The sequence below is a fragment of the Danio rerio genome, chromosome 18 (assembly GCF_049306965.1).
Source record: "Danio rerio strain Tuebingen ecotype United States chromosome 18, GRCz12tu, whole genome shotgun sequence".
NCBI classification, from domain to species: Eukaryota; Metazoa; Chordata; class Actinopteri; order Cypriniformes; family Danionidae; genus Danio; species Danio rerio.
This window is the reverse complement of record NC_133193.1, coordinates 23,262,116-23,277,514: the sequence shown is the minus strand read 5'-3', so window position 1 is coordinate 23,277,514 and position 15,399 is coordinate 23,262,116. Positions and strand designations below refer to the sequence as shown.

The 15,399-nt window shown below is 36.6% G+C and overlaps 1 protein-coding gene across 3 annotated transcripts in view; it reads left to right on the top strand.

Annotated features, from left to right (window-relative positions):
* Positions 1–15,399, top strand: part of edc4 (enhancer of mRNA decapping 4) — a 51,921-nt gene that overhangs the window by 24,639 nt on the left and 11,883 nt on the right. For 2 of the 3 annotated variants that reach the window (NM_001045085.1, XM_009293574.4), the window contains 4 exon segments: positions 241–406; positions 3,024–3,210; positions 7,589–7,808; positions 13,953–14,116. In NM_001045085.1, coding sequence (NP_001038550.1) covers positions 241–406; positions 3,024–3,210; positions 7,589–7,808; positions 13,953–14,116 — 737 coding nt within the window. 3 annotated transcript variants of the gene reach the window in all.

Here is a 15,399-nt window from a genome sequence, read left to right as displayed (position 1 = left end):
GCTTTTTTATTGTTATCCAAACCTGATATTAATGCTACTATTTTCCACAAAAAAAAAAAAAAAACATTTCTAACTGGAAAGAATGTTTCTGTTAAAGAAATTTTAAAAACCTGGGCAGTCCAAAGAAGTGCAGCAACTTCTGTGCACCAGTGTAGCAGTAAATAATTCATCGCATAGTCTGGAACAAGCACAAACTGAGGAAAACTCTTGTAAGTTTTTGTCCTGTTTTTCTGTTCACAGAACACTACAGATGCCATTGGTCGAGCTGCTGCAGAGGCCATGCAGGGTCCTATTCAGGCAGCCTACAAAGAGACCTTCCAGAGCATTGTCCTGCCTGTGTTTGAGAGAGGCTGTCAGTCCATGTTTCAGCAGATCAATGACAGCTTCAAACAGGGAACCAACGAATGTAAGAACCTTTTCAAGTGAATCAGGGGGCATAATTTGTTAGTATTTTTTAACAAGTTAACATAAAGGTATAACTGCATGATTTGAGTTGCTTTCCATTTATTAAAAATAGGGTTGCATGATATGTAAAAAATCTGACATTGTATTCATATCGCAGAAAAAAACAAAACAATGCAATTTCATCAGATGACTTATAGTATTAATAATAGCTCTATTCTGTAAGAATTAATGTACAGAAATTGAATAATCAAACGTAAAATAGCTCTACTTTGCATCTTCATTGTATAAATTAAATATTTTTTCTAAAAGTTTCAACTAGTGCAATTCTAGGTGCCTGAATGCTTTAAACTCTCTTGAAATCCTCATACAGTCACAGGCCTTATTCATTCATTCATTTTCGGCTTAGTCCATTTATTAATCTGGGGTCGCCACAGTGGAATGAACCGCCAACTTATCCAGCATGTTTTTATGCAGCAGATGGCCTTCCAGCCGCAACGCATCTCTGGGAAACATCCACACACACTCATTCACACTCCTACACTGTGGACAATTTAGCCTACCCAATTCACCTGTTCCGCATGTCTTTGGACTGTGGGGGTAACCGGAGCACCAGGAGGAAACCCACGCGAACGCAAGGAGAACATGCAAACTCCACACAGAAATGCCAACTGACCCAGCCGAGGCTTAAACCAGCGACCTTATTGCTGTGAGGCGACAGCACTACCTACTGCGCCATTGCATCGCTGTCACAGGCCTTAAAAACATGTAAATGATAAACATATGCTCCTTTGTTTATGGTAAAAAATCTCCAATGACTCCTTTCTCTGAACTATAGCTCCTGGTCAAATATAATCCCAATTCAACATTGCAGATCCTGCGATGTGACTTGCGGATGCACACATTGCCCGTGATCAATTCCAAGATCAATTCCCGGCTCGAGGTCCTATGCCAATTCGTCCCCTCTTTCTGCTCCTCACACTTTTTATGTCAATTCTCTCTACGGTCCTATTCATAAAAGACAAAAACCCTGAAAAATAATTATCAAAAATAATAATAATATCACACATACAGTAGTAGTTAGTAACTGCACTATTGTCTGTAGTTTTTTTTTTGTCATGTAAGCTAGTGATTTGATGACCTCTTTAACCACCGTGTCCGCAAATTCAAGTTTTTTTGCATTTCATACAATAACAAAAAAGATGCCATGAGGAACACAATATATTTCACAAAACATTCACTTCAGTTAAGAAATCATTATTTGCTGGAATAACAGTTTTTATTTTCCAACACATCACATGAAAGTATCTGTATATACTAGGGCTGCACAATATATTTTTTTAGCATTGATATAGCAATATTATAATTCGCAATGGTCACATTGCGAGTATATGCAGTGTTGAGTCTGGATTGTAAATTATCATTGTATAAGTGTTTTTTGAGGCCTGTGACTTTTTTGAGGGTTTTAAAAGCATTTAGGCGTAAGAAATTGTACTGTTATTAACTTTGACAAATTAATAACGATAAATTCTATCGAATTGTTTATAAAACAAAGACTTTGTATCATTATTTTACATCTGATTATTCAAATACTCTGTTTAAATAAAACTCTGTTTATTAAATTAGTATCTTTTTTCTCTTTATTTTTTTAATTTATGTACGCTTGTAGATTTTTATTCTATTTTATGCGCTCACCTACATAATCATCCCAATCAATCTAAAATGAAAAATACTTTCCAATTAGTTATTCAACACATTTAGTTAAAATTTTATTTAAATCGCACAATAAAAATAGCGCAATGTTAGATTTTTTCAATGGACCCTTTTCACAAAACCGTAATGATGCGGTCATAATCTTAAATCCTTGAAAGTTTTTAATATTTTCATAAAAAAAATAAAAATAAAAAATGAACCGCTTGTTCAACAGAATTCCCGCTTATGCGAGGTGTTTCAAATTTACTTTCAGCCCCATTGACGCTGCATTAGATGTTATTCTTTCCTCTGGCTGCCTTTATCAGTCTCACACAATTTTTTTTCCCTAAAAGTCTTGATAACACCATCGTAGAGTTTTTCTTACTATTTCAGCAAATAGGATTGTAAAGTTATTTGTTGTACTCTCCCATTCACTGTGCTCCTAGTTCACCCAACCATGATGCCTTTCACTAGTGAGAAACTTGGAAATGTGAAAACAATCTATATCGTGCAGCTCAACTATATGCACAAACATTTGTTTATTTGTTATGACTGTTCTTTATGAATCACGCTTGCTTGAGTGGTTAATCAGGTGATCTGTTGTTGATGCATTGTCTAATTATAAAATTTCTAATGTTTTTATTTAAAACAAAAAAAATATACATATTTAATCAAAGCTTTTCATTATAATTTATCAGTGGAATCTGGAAAAATCACGCATCTCTAACAATGGACTTCACTACCAATCTGACTTTTTATTGATGTTTGTGCTTGTTTACAGTTATGGAAAAAAGCTGCAGAGCGTATTAATGTATCTGGCAGATTGCTATATGCTCTCAGGCCGGTTGTGCACATCTGTAATGCCAGCTAATTAACAAAACTTCTTTGCGTTAAGTATTTACATTACATTGCTTTACATTCCCCTACAGACATCCAGCAGTTGGAGACGCACATCAAAAACAGGAAACAAAGAGACCAGGATACACGGGATCCTGTCATTGGCCAGTTACAGCAGATGATTGACAGTCTTCAGAGTTCACAAGACCAGCTGGCGTCTACAGTGACGGCCAGCGTTAGCTCTGACGTCCAGCATCAGCTCCACATGATTGTCGGAAAGTAAGGCTTACCACCACCACACACACACACACACACACACACACACACACACACACATCACTAATCCTGCTCCATATTTGCCAGAAATCAATGCAAGGAAGGAATGCAGCAATCATACTCTTTCCCCTTGTATGCCTTCCCTTATGGAAAACTTTATAGCATTAATGAAGGAAGCGATTGATTTGGGAGTTCATGCAGAGAAAGCATTTTTTGGTGCTCCGCATTGAGTCGCTTGCAAATGGATTGGCATGTGTGGCACGTTGCCTAATCCCAGGTTTAATTTCTGTCAATAAAGCTTGTTTGTTTTCCACTCACACAATTTCAATATAAAGTTTGTTATATTAAACTCTAAAAGTAGAGAATTTTTCACTGTGGTTTTCAAATCAAAACAGATATATTTATACTTTATTTGATTAATATTTTAAGGTTTACCTTGCATTTTTCAAGTCATAATTCTTCAATTTCAGGGGTCAAAACTTGTAAATTAAAAAAATTCTGTATAATGTTCAAAGTAATAAGTTTTATCTGCTATATTTATTAAACGCAGTTTTCGTCTTAAAACTGATATTTAATTTCAATAATGTCGTTTCCAAAGCAAAAAGTAGCTGTCTGTAATAAGAGTAGCTGTAAACTATTTCGAGTTCCCAACAGTCTTAAGTACTTGAGTACTTAAGTACTTGAATTTCAGACATGGATTCAAGGCATGTGTTACGACCACAGTCACAACATGAAATGAGGGGAAAACACAAGTGGATCAGTCTAGGGGTTTTATTAATTAAACAATCAAATATAAATAAAGTGTAGGGAGAAAACACAATAAACATAGGCTGAGAACAAAAGGAGCACAACTCCGCGTCTGGACGGCCGCTCAAATCCCTGTCTCTGAATCACTGCAGCGCGAGCTCTTAAATTGCCGACAGTGAATTGTCTGCAGGTGCGGAGAAAATCAACTCTAAATGAAAACACAACCAGCAACAAAACACAAGAGGGCGACAAAGTAACAAATAAATAAATAATAAATACATGGACTTGTAACAGCATGGAAAGTGCTTAAAGGTGCAGTATGTAAGTTTGACGCCCAGTGGTGGAACTAGGTATTGTTGTTTAAAACACACAAGCACAGGTTGCTAGATTGACGACATCAAACGGAGCTTGACTGACTATCGAGCCTAAAGGCTGATTTAAGTTTTGCTAAATAAGAGCAACAGCACACGATAGAAGGAATATTGTTTATACTAAAGGAAGTTTTTTGTCCTAACCAATACCTGAAATTTATATTTTAGAAACCTCAGGTACACCTCATGTGCTTTTTCAGAGTTAAATGCTAATAATGTGAGGTTGAATACCATTTTACATAGAATTTATTGCCATACTACTGAAACCAGCAGCAGACCTTGAATGGAGCTTGAAAATGGAAAAAAACTTTAGAACTGTGACTCAATGCGTGCAAACACATGTCATTGATTCAGCAATTAATAATGTTAGAGTGGTTTAATGTGTATTAATTAGATTGTAAACCTTACTGTTTCATTGAACTGCAGTAAGTGCACTATTCTGTGCTTCTGAATGGCTGTATTTCAATTTCTGTCGTGTTTCGTCTTGTGCAAACAGCCAAATTGCTTATCACTGCAAATCTCCTTACGTAGGGTGTTGTTAAGACAACGGATTACAATGTAACCTGCTCACCTAATGTTTATCTTTGTAATATTTATATTATTTGCTAATAAATAACCTCATGTGAAACTCATTTCCGAGTCTGCTACTGTCCACCAGAGGTTGCATGTTTGGTCGCAGATGCATACTTTAAGAGCCTTTTTGAATAAACGAATAGAATACGCGATTTTCACCAATGGCCAGTTACCACTAAAGCCTGATTTATACTTCTGCGTCAAACACCGGCGTATGCTACGGCGCTGACGCATAGCCCTTCGCCGTGGCCATCGCCGTCACTGACGTGCACCTCTCAAAAAATGTAACTACACGTCGCAACGACGCGTAGCATAAGCTCTGTGATTGGTCGGCTTGGTAGCGCTGACGAGTCTGGGCGGGACCGAGAGGCGCGCGAATGGCGCGACGCCGCGCGAGCGATTGTTTACAAGTGTGGAGTCCCGTGAAGGAGCTCCGGATGGAAAATTTTGTTTTGTATTTACCTCATAGTTAAAGTTGTTGCACGTCCGCCGGTTCCTGCCTCAAAATGAGCGAGTTTGAGCCACTTGTACATCCCGGAAGTGTTCAGGAAATGCAAAAAAGTAGCGAAGAAACTTGACACAGAGGAACATTTACACCTCACTGCCAACTAGCGTTTCGGAAGTGTTAATGCAGACCGGCAGAGACAGCGCGCAGAAGTATAAATGCACAGCCACGCGCGTTGCCTGCGCCGTGGGTTACGCCGGTCACCTGACGCAGAAGTATAAATCAGGCTTAAGTGGTTGAGTATGGTATGGGTCACCTTTATCAGGCTTGCATTTCCACTGCTTGGCTTGGTGTACAACAGAAAGTTTAAGTCAATGTCATTTTTGATCGGAAAATGTCTACAGTAAAGCTGAGCGGGTCTTTCACATATAGGAGAAGCACTTCACACAAAACAGGTGCTTTATAAACAAATACTTCTGTGTAAATGTTTATGACTAACTTTTCTATGAATATAATTTGATTTTAACTGCAGATCAATGACAGTGTGAAATCGCCTAGTTTAATGTCTGCAATTATATAAAATAAATACAACATGTATGAACACATAAACGCCCTTGCAGTCTTTGATATGTTACCAACTACACACAACATACATTTAGTCCTTATTCAGGTTTAAAAACAACATGAAATATAGCCCGCAGTCAGTGCAAACTTCTCATCTGTGTCTTTAATCTTCAGCAGCACGTAACCTCTTGTTAGAAAGTATTTCCATCATTACGAGTTCATAATAGTCTAAAAGGTGATGATAACAGTTATACATGGCAGTTTGTTCACACTTGCTGAAAAAAATAATATGCTCCTTTTTTTCCGACATCTCCATTGTTTTTTTGTGCATTACTCCTGTCAGTTTCTGAAAGGACCGTTTTCACAAGCACGTCAATAATCAAAACGCACATTATTATCATCAGCTCAAGAAGTTTGTCATTTCAAATATAGACGCGAGTGCAAGCAAGAAAGCAAAACTGCTTGCGCTTTAGACTGGCTAGTAAAAAACTTCGGGGCACAGGGTAGAATCTGCTGCTCTTGGCTTTGTGGCTGTTCATCAAAGCGACGACAAGGTTTATTTAAGCTCGGGTCGACCATGGCTCGTTATTATATGTATATTTATTTTAAACATGTATATGTATTTTAAACATGGCGCTTCCTTTGTTTTCATTCTGGCTTGTTGTGTGAGCAAATAACTTATCTCTGTAAACCAATAGTGTTCAGCTGCGCGTCTAGTTTCACCTTTTGGTACCCTTTGCAAAGGGTGACCAAAAAGTGGTACGGTTCGCTCTTAGGTACCCTTTAACAGTGGAAACGGCCATAAAAGCGTACCAACCAAACCACTTAGTGGAAACGGGCCACAAGGCAATCCAAGGCGCTGAAATATAATTGTCTAAACTGGCATTGGGCGGGTTAAAGGGACCAAAACAAAGACAGCCAAAGACAGTTTTACAGATACTTAAGAATGTTCACTTGGCATGTTTCTTGAATTTCTGCCAACATATTGGGGTATTTTTATGCTCTAGATGGGTCAAAAACATACATGCAGCAACTTTAAAAACAAACATCAGTCCTTAAAGTGCTTAATTTAAATTTGTTTATGGTGTCATTCCAACAATTATACTGGGCTGCTGTTAAAAACAGAATTGACTTCCTAATAAAAAAAAAATAAATAAATACTAAATTTAAATCTTGTACAAGAAATATGGCAAATGTTACCAATATTGATGACTTTTGATGACATGACTTTTTAAAATGGTATAAATTTTTGAAAAATACACATTCAAAACATCATCATTACACTGATATTTTAATGTAAATATTAAGTGTCAAACGTTAAGTACAGTAAGGACTTTTAAGGCACTACATATGGTGGCGATGTGAATTACAAAGCTGATTGATTTGAAATCAATAGTGCTTTAAAACGTCCTTGAATCTGCAGTTCATCAAAGATTGGAAACCCCATTTAATACTTCTTTCGAAATGAATAAACCTTTTATTCTGCTTTTGAATTATTTTTTCAGCATAATCATCATTGGCCATCTAAAACACAATCTCTAACAGTCTACCACTACCCAGTGCCTCTGCAGATTCAGAAGTGACAAATATCATTGACAGTTCTTTAAATTATTAAATATTTCATGTAAAAAAGGACTCTTGCCACATGTGTTTAGGCTTTAACTCTGTTTTGTGTCTGCAGTCTGCAGGACTCAATCCTGACACAGGTGCAGCGTATAGTGAAGGGAGAGGTGAGTTTGGCTATGAAGGAGCAGCAGGCCGCCGTCACCTCCAGTATCATGCAGGCCATGCGCTCAGCCGCAGGAACACCCGTCCCATCCGCACATCTGGACTACCAGGCCCAGCAGGCCAGCATATTACAGCTACTACAGCAGGGCCAGCTTAACGAGGCCTTCCAGCAGGTTAGTTACTCATTTCTAAACATGCAAGTGTGCAATGTTTTTCTTTCAGTTTGTACTTTCACAATTCTATGATCTAGGGGTGTGCGGTGGTGTTCGTTTATAGCAGGGATGTCCGAACTATATCCTGGAGGGCTTGTGTCCTAAAGAGTTTAGCTCCAACCCTAATAAAACACACCTGAAGCAGCTAATCAAGCTCTTACTAGATATAAGCTGTGTCCCGAATCGCATACTTATGCACTATTCTATGCCATTTTGTAGTATAAATAATGTAAGTAGTGCGTTCAAACTGAAGACTTTAATAATAATAAGTGCACTTTAATAACCCGGGTGATGCACTCATTTAGCTGGTAAAATGAAGTATGGAATGATGGACACTTCACGTACTCAACGACCGCAGGTTTGCTCACATAGCGGAAGGGGCGGAGCTATAGGGCAGATATGTTGGATAACTTTTATTTATTTTGGATGGTAAAAGCAAAATTCTCCTACGAGAGTGATTATAGCGCCTCCTGATGATGAATGCAGTAATAATCATGGCAGGTATTATTTGATAGTTTGGTCAGTTATTTCACTGATTTGGCAACCATCAAACGTCATCAGGGAAACAGGTTGAATTTCCGCTTAGTAAAAAAACATTAGTGTGCCATTTAGGACAACACTACATACATATACTATCCTGTTGAGTGTAAGTGCATAAGTACATAGTGCATAGTTTATTGTGTGCCATTTGAGACGCAGCTATACTAATCTTCCTGGCAGGTGTGTTGAAGCAAGTTGTAGCTAAACTATGCAGGACACCGGCCCTCCAGGACCGAGTTTGGACAACCCTGGTCATAGCCATGTTTACATCTGCTTATTTTTATGCACATTTTGGATTACCATAAAAATAAAGAAAAAAATAGAGAAAAGTTCTCTATAATGAGTGACTGAATAAATTCCTAGATGCACATCAAAATAATGAGATTTTTATTTTTCTTAAACTAGACTAACCAATTAACCAGTCTCATCTTATTACCGTTCTATTATGATTCAACGTATTTACTATGGTAGAAAAACGAGACAGTTTGTAGAATTAATTAACTCCTAGTAATTAATGTTTTTTTTATACTCTTTGACAAGGAATAGAAACTGTGTTGTATTAGCAAATGTTTTATATGATAGTGATCCAGGCCATATTCTCCATAAAGAGCTGATGCCCTCTGGCAGGACATATAGGGCACCAGGGTATCAGGTTAAATGGGTATAAATTCTCAATAATGGCACTCTCTAGGGCATTATTAACTCTAATAGGTTTTAAAAAGACACATCATTATTAAATTTAATATGACAAACATTCTTAACAAGAGTTAGAGAGGGAGGGGGTAGGTGGGAGTATGTACAAAAAAATCAGCCTAGAGACACCCATGCCACTATCAGTTTTTTTGGGGGGGAAACGTGGGAATTGTGTACTGTATATATGCATTTGTTCATAATATTAGTTATTTGTGTGTTACTATACTTTGTTTTACTTTTAAACTTTTTTATCTCAGGGAGACAATGGAATTAATGATTTTGGAATTTTTGCACTTAATTGTTCTTTGGATAGTCTCATAACTTTAAAAGTATTCACACACAGCATGATGGGATGTGTTTAGAATTGCCTTATGATTCAAGTTATAAATGCATAAAGCTTTTGTTATACCTTTATAAGATAAACAAGATATGATTTGGTTCTTTATTACAGCACATGATCAATAGCTGTTTTGCTGACTGTAGCGTTAATGTCAGAGTGTGAATATGATGTATTTTTAATGCAAAAGTTCAGCAAGCAAGAAGTTAATATTAAATACAATGTGTTTAAGACCCAATGCAGTTTTACCAATGAAAAGCTAAAGCAGAACATAGCAAATTATTGCTCCTGGATAATTCTGTTTGATTGATTATTTGATTGAGTATTTAATGATCTGTTTAATAGCCAAGTAGTTATCAGCACAAAAATATTTAGTATTGTCATTGGAAACAAGCACGCAAAAAAGTGAGTTATCGTATATTATAAATGTAGCATGCCATGATTGTGATCATGTTGTGGGCTTTTTACCATCATTAAAGGTGATTTAGTTGAATAAACTACTCTTGTGTCACTAACCATTTTCAATACACAATATGATAAAATCATCACAACAATAATATTGATTTCCTCTTTATAACTATTATTTTACTAGCAGTCTGCATTGTTTACATTAACATATATTAAATGTCTATAAAAAATATTAAGTACTGGTTTCTGGAAACATGCTGGGTGGTCATAAATACTGCATAAATACCAGAGGAAATAACTTGGCAAAAAGATTAAAACCACTGCATTAAAGCTGTATGTTGCTGCAAACAGTTTACTTTTTGTGAAATGTCAGCATTTATAAAAACATCCACAAAACTTTCTTTGGAGAGAACTTTTTCGAAAACAAAGACTTTTGGCTCTTTGAGGAATCAGTAATATCTATGGTTTATCTTCAGACGAGTTTTGTTTAAGCAGTATGAATCACTAAGCCTGCAATTGTAGTGTTTGAGAGGAAAAATCTTAAAGGGATAGTTCACCAAAATATAAAAACTATTCACACTCTAGTGGATTCAAAGATATGAAAGAAATTTGAATAAACAATATTTTGAAGAATGTTGAAAATGATTAGCATGTAAAAAGGATGAAATTAAGTAGCTACTGGTTTCCAGCATTCTTCAAAATATCATGTGTTCCACAGAAGCAGCTCAAACAGGTTTGTAACAAGTGGAGGATGAGTAAATGACATTTTTCATTTTTGGATAAACTATCCCTTTAAGTGAAGTGCTGACAGTCAGGCTGCAGTAACTGTTATTGGAAATACACTTGATTTGCATTCATAATCTGAAAAATTATTACACCAGTTTGCAGTCTTTGTCATTGTGGGATTTAGCAGTGAATCATTCTAATTAGTCTTAAAAAATGACCCTTACTTTTAATGCATTCAAGCCTTTATAGGAATATAATTCCGTTAAGGCAAATGCTGGTGTTTGGATAATTGCTATGGATGATGTGAATTTCATCATCAGTTCATTAAGAACTTAATCTTTTTATGCTGCCCAATTATTATTACACAATGTCACATCATGAATTCTGTATAAAACTGTGCATTTGCACATACACTTTATTAGGTACACTGCTTCAACTGTCCAACTGCTCGTTATGCAAACTTCTGATCAGCCAATCACATGACATCATCTCAATGCATTTAGGCATGTAGACATGGTCAAGACGATCTGCTGCAGTTCGAACCGAGCATCAGAATGGGGAAGAAAGGTGATTTAAGTGACTATGAACGTGACATGGCTGTTGGTGCTAGACTGTCTGGTCTGACTATTTCCGAAACTGCTAATCAACTGGGATTTTCACGCACAACTAGGGCTGCTCGAATTTGGGAAAAATCATATTCACAATTATTTTGGTCGTAATTGTAATCACGATTATTCAAAACGGTTACTGTTAAAGTCAAAATTATTAGCACTCCTGAGAATTTTTTTAAAATAAATATTTACCAAATGATGTTTAACAGAGCAAGGAATTTAACAGTATTTCCTCTAACATTTTTTCTTCTGGAGAAAGGCTCTTTTTATTTTTATTTTGGCTGGAATAAAAGCAGGTTTAAATATTTTGAAACCCATTTTAAAGTCTATATTATTAGCCCCCTTAAGCAATATATTTTTTGATTGTCTTCAGAAGAAACTACTGTTATATAATGACCTGCCTAATTACACTAATTAAGCCTTTAAATCGCACTTTGAATCTGAATGCATGCATTTTGAAAAATATCTAGTCAAATATTATGTGATGTCATCGACAAAGATAAAATAAATCAGTTATTAGAAATAAGTTAAAACTATTATGTTCAGAAATCTTCTTTCCATTAAACAGAAATTGGGGGGAAAAGGGTTGCTAATATTCAGGAGGGCTAATAATTCTGACTTGAACTGTACATATACAGTTATTTTCCACCCTGCAAAGGAAAGAGAAATAAATACAATAAAATAAAAATATAAAACAAACTGCTTTAAGCATATTCACTGTAAGAAAAACATTTTAGCTACAAAAGTACTTTAGTCAAGAGCAGAGTGTTCTCCATTTGCTGTATGATTAATAATCATAAAAACAGGCAGCAGCAGGATTATCGCGCACTGTCTCTTTAATAGTTTCTCTTTCGTGTGTCCTTTGATTCTCAACTAGTTTGTTTATTACACAAATGAGGGTTAATATGAATAATCACTAAACACCGCGTTTTGACACCTATTTGACCATTAAAGCGATCACGTTAAGATGACTTAAGATGTGTGCGCACTCCTTGTCTCAGTGTGCGAGTGAGACCGAATGCTGACTGCATGCTTCTGTACTGTGTGTGCGCGGCACACAGAATCATGCGGTCTTTCGCGCTTTTAAGAGCAACACGTGTACAACTGGAAAGAAGGCGGTAAATTATGCAATAATCGATAATCTCGATTAATGGTTTTTCATAATCGTTAGAAGCCAAAATCGAAATTGGATTTTCGATTAATTGCACAGCCCTATGCACAACCATTTCTAGGGTTTACAGAGAATGGTCAGAAAAAGAGAAAATGTCCAGTGAGTGGCAGTTCTGTGGGCACAAATGCCTTGTTGATGTCAGAGGAGAATGGCCAGACTGGTTCCAGCTGATAGAAAGGCAACAGTAACTTAAATAACCACTTGTTACAACCAAGGTAGAAGAGCATCTAAACGCACAACACGTCAAACCTTGAGGCAGATGGACTACAGCAGCAGAACAGTGCCTAATCTGATAAGTCTCTATTTTGTGAGTCTCTAGCTGTGACATTTAGATGGTAGGGTCAGAATTTGGCATCAGCAACATGAAAGCATGGATCCTTCCTGCCTTGTATCAATGGTTCAGGCTGGTGGTGGTGGTGTAATAGTGTGGAGAGGATATTTTCTTGGCACACTTTGGGCTCATTAGTACCAATTGAGCATCATGTCTACGCTACAATCTACTTGAGTATAGTTCCTGACCATGTCCTCCATCCCTTTATGACCACAGCGTGGCCATCTACTGATGGCTACTTCCAGCTGGATAATGCGCCATGACATAAAGTGCAAATCATCTCAGACTTCTTTCTTGAACATGACATTGAGTTTGCTGTACTTAAATGGCCTTCACAGTCACCAGATCCTCAATCCATTAGAGCTCCTTCAAGATGTGGTGAAACAGGAGATTCGTATCATGGAAGTGCAGCTGACAAATCTGCAGCAACTGCGTGATGCTTTCATGTCAACATGGACCTAAATCTCTGAGGATAATTTCCAGTGCCTTGTTGAATTTAAACCACAAAGGTTTAAGGTAGTTCTGAAGGCAAAAGTGGGCCCAACACAGTACTAGGAAGGTGTACCTAATAAAGTGGCCGGTGAGTGTAATTTGTAGCATGCTATTAAGATGCGTTGTCTATCCAGTCACAACACTAAGTGTATAAGTATGAATTGTTTTGAGCTTGTTCACTTTTGACCACATTCAGACTTCAATGCATTTGAGCATATTACTCTGGTAGTGCGAACGCACATGTCGTTGATTGTGTTCGAACAGCCGCTTAATAAAAAGTTTTCAGAAACAGTTTTGTGAATGTTTTATTTCATAGGTATAGTCTTTAAACGTTGTGTATGTTGCATGTGTTGGATGATCTGTCTTTCACATGTACAATTCCTAATTCTTTGCACAATGATTTAAAGATATTCTAAAATATTTGTTAAGAGGATTTCATTAAAAACAAACATGTATATAAACCTCAAACCTGTAAAATAAAAGGAAGTGTGTAGGTCTAATAGGAAATAAAATAAATGATCTGTAATTTCATTAGTCAATACGTAAAGTAGCTCATTCATAAAGTGTCATTCATTGATCTGGTACGTTTTCACATTATTAGAAATATAATATAATGCTCTCATAAAAAGTCAAAAGTGGCCAAAAAAAAGACCCATTTAAACACTAGGTGTGATCTGTAATGTGTCTCCTTTGTCCACTTGTTATTGGATCGATGAAAACACATCCAGGTGCGAACAGGACCCAAGACATAACTGATATGTGTTTTTTCTAACTGCTGTTGTTTTATTCTCGACAGGCTTTATCCGCAGCAGACCTGAATCTGGTCCTGTACGTGTGCGAGACCATCGACTCCCAACAAGTGTTCGGCCAGCAGCCCTGTCCACTCCACCAGGCCGTCCTTCTGTCCCTCATCCAGCAGCTCTCCACCAACCTGAGCACGCGCACAGAACTCAAGATCAGGTTTGTTCAGCTCTTTCGGTCACACTGCATTTGTCCTTTATTCAGGAGTTAGCTTCAATGAGTATGCAGAAACATGCATGGCACTGCTTTCAATCATTTAAACGCTTAAGTATTTATTTATAGTCTTCTGTATGTCGTACGCGATCAAGGTCAAAGTGCGGTTTGATATCACACAGCATTAATGCATTAAGACTCAAAACGTCATCCCGTTCTCCTCTCAAATTCCTCTGTGGATGACCTTGCGTTGAAGGGGACGCGGCAGTGCTGCATTGGGCTGCGGTTATTAAAGCACTGGGCTGCATTAGAGTCCTCTGCTGGGGAAAAGGGACCAACTCCTGTGAATCACAGAGTAATGCGCTGCCAAGTCCCTTTACTGCTATAAACCGCTCTGTGTCTGCCAGTGCTGTCTCTGAGCTCAAATACTAGTGTTTCATATTGGCCATATGCGCACGGACATCACCATCTGTATGGCTGTCATACTGTAGTTCTGCCAGAACATAAGGATGCTATTTTATATTAGGGAAACAAATGGTGGAGCTTTGGTCTCTCTCTCTCTCTCTCTCTCTCTCTCTCTCTCTATATATATATATATATATAGTGGCTGAAGTGATGTTTATGGCAGACTAAACTTTTGTTTTGTGACTAAGAATATCTAATTAATTCATATTAGGAGGATTATTAATAAATGAAAAGTTTGAATTTGTTTTTGTTTTCATCTACATTCAATTATGAGTCTTTCTTTTAGAAAAATATTTGCAAGAAATGTTGTTTAGCAGTAAATTGGCTCTGAAAATGAGTAATGATATGAGAAATTCTGCTTCGGTATGACAGGACTTCATATTAATATAAAAACGATTATTTTAAAATTGTAATGTTGAATAATTTGAGCTTATATCTGTGTTTTTATGAGCTTTCCAAAAACAAATAATAAATAATTCAAATCTTTTGACGAGTAGTGTATAAAAACTTAAATTATAAATAAATTAAATTAAATTAGTTTTTCATTTGTTTTTAATTTAGCATAGTAACTATTTTCAAGTTTGATGAAAATCACAATGCATTTACATGAGCAGCATATCAGTGTACTACTGATAAATCAATTCTTACGTGATATGAAAAGAGTATAAATGCTGGAAATTCAGCTTTGCCACTACAGGAAGAAATTAATAAAAATATTTTTAATTAGTTTTTCATTGTTACTTTATATGGCCGCAACTAACGATTATTTTAAAGCTTTCTAATATTTTTTTAATTAATCAATGAATTGGATTTAAAAACAAAAA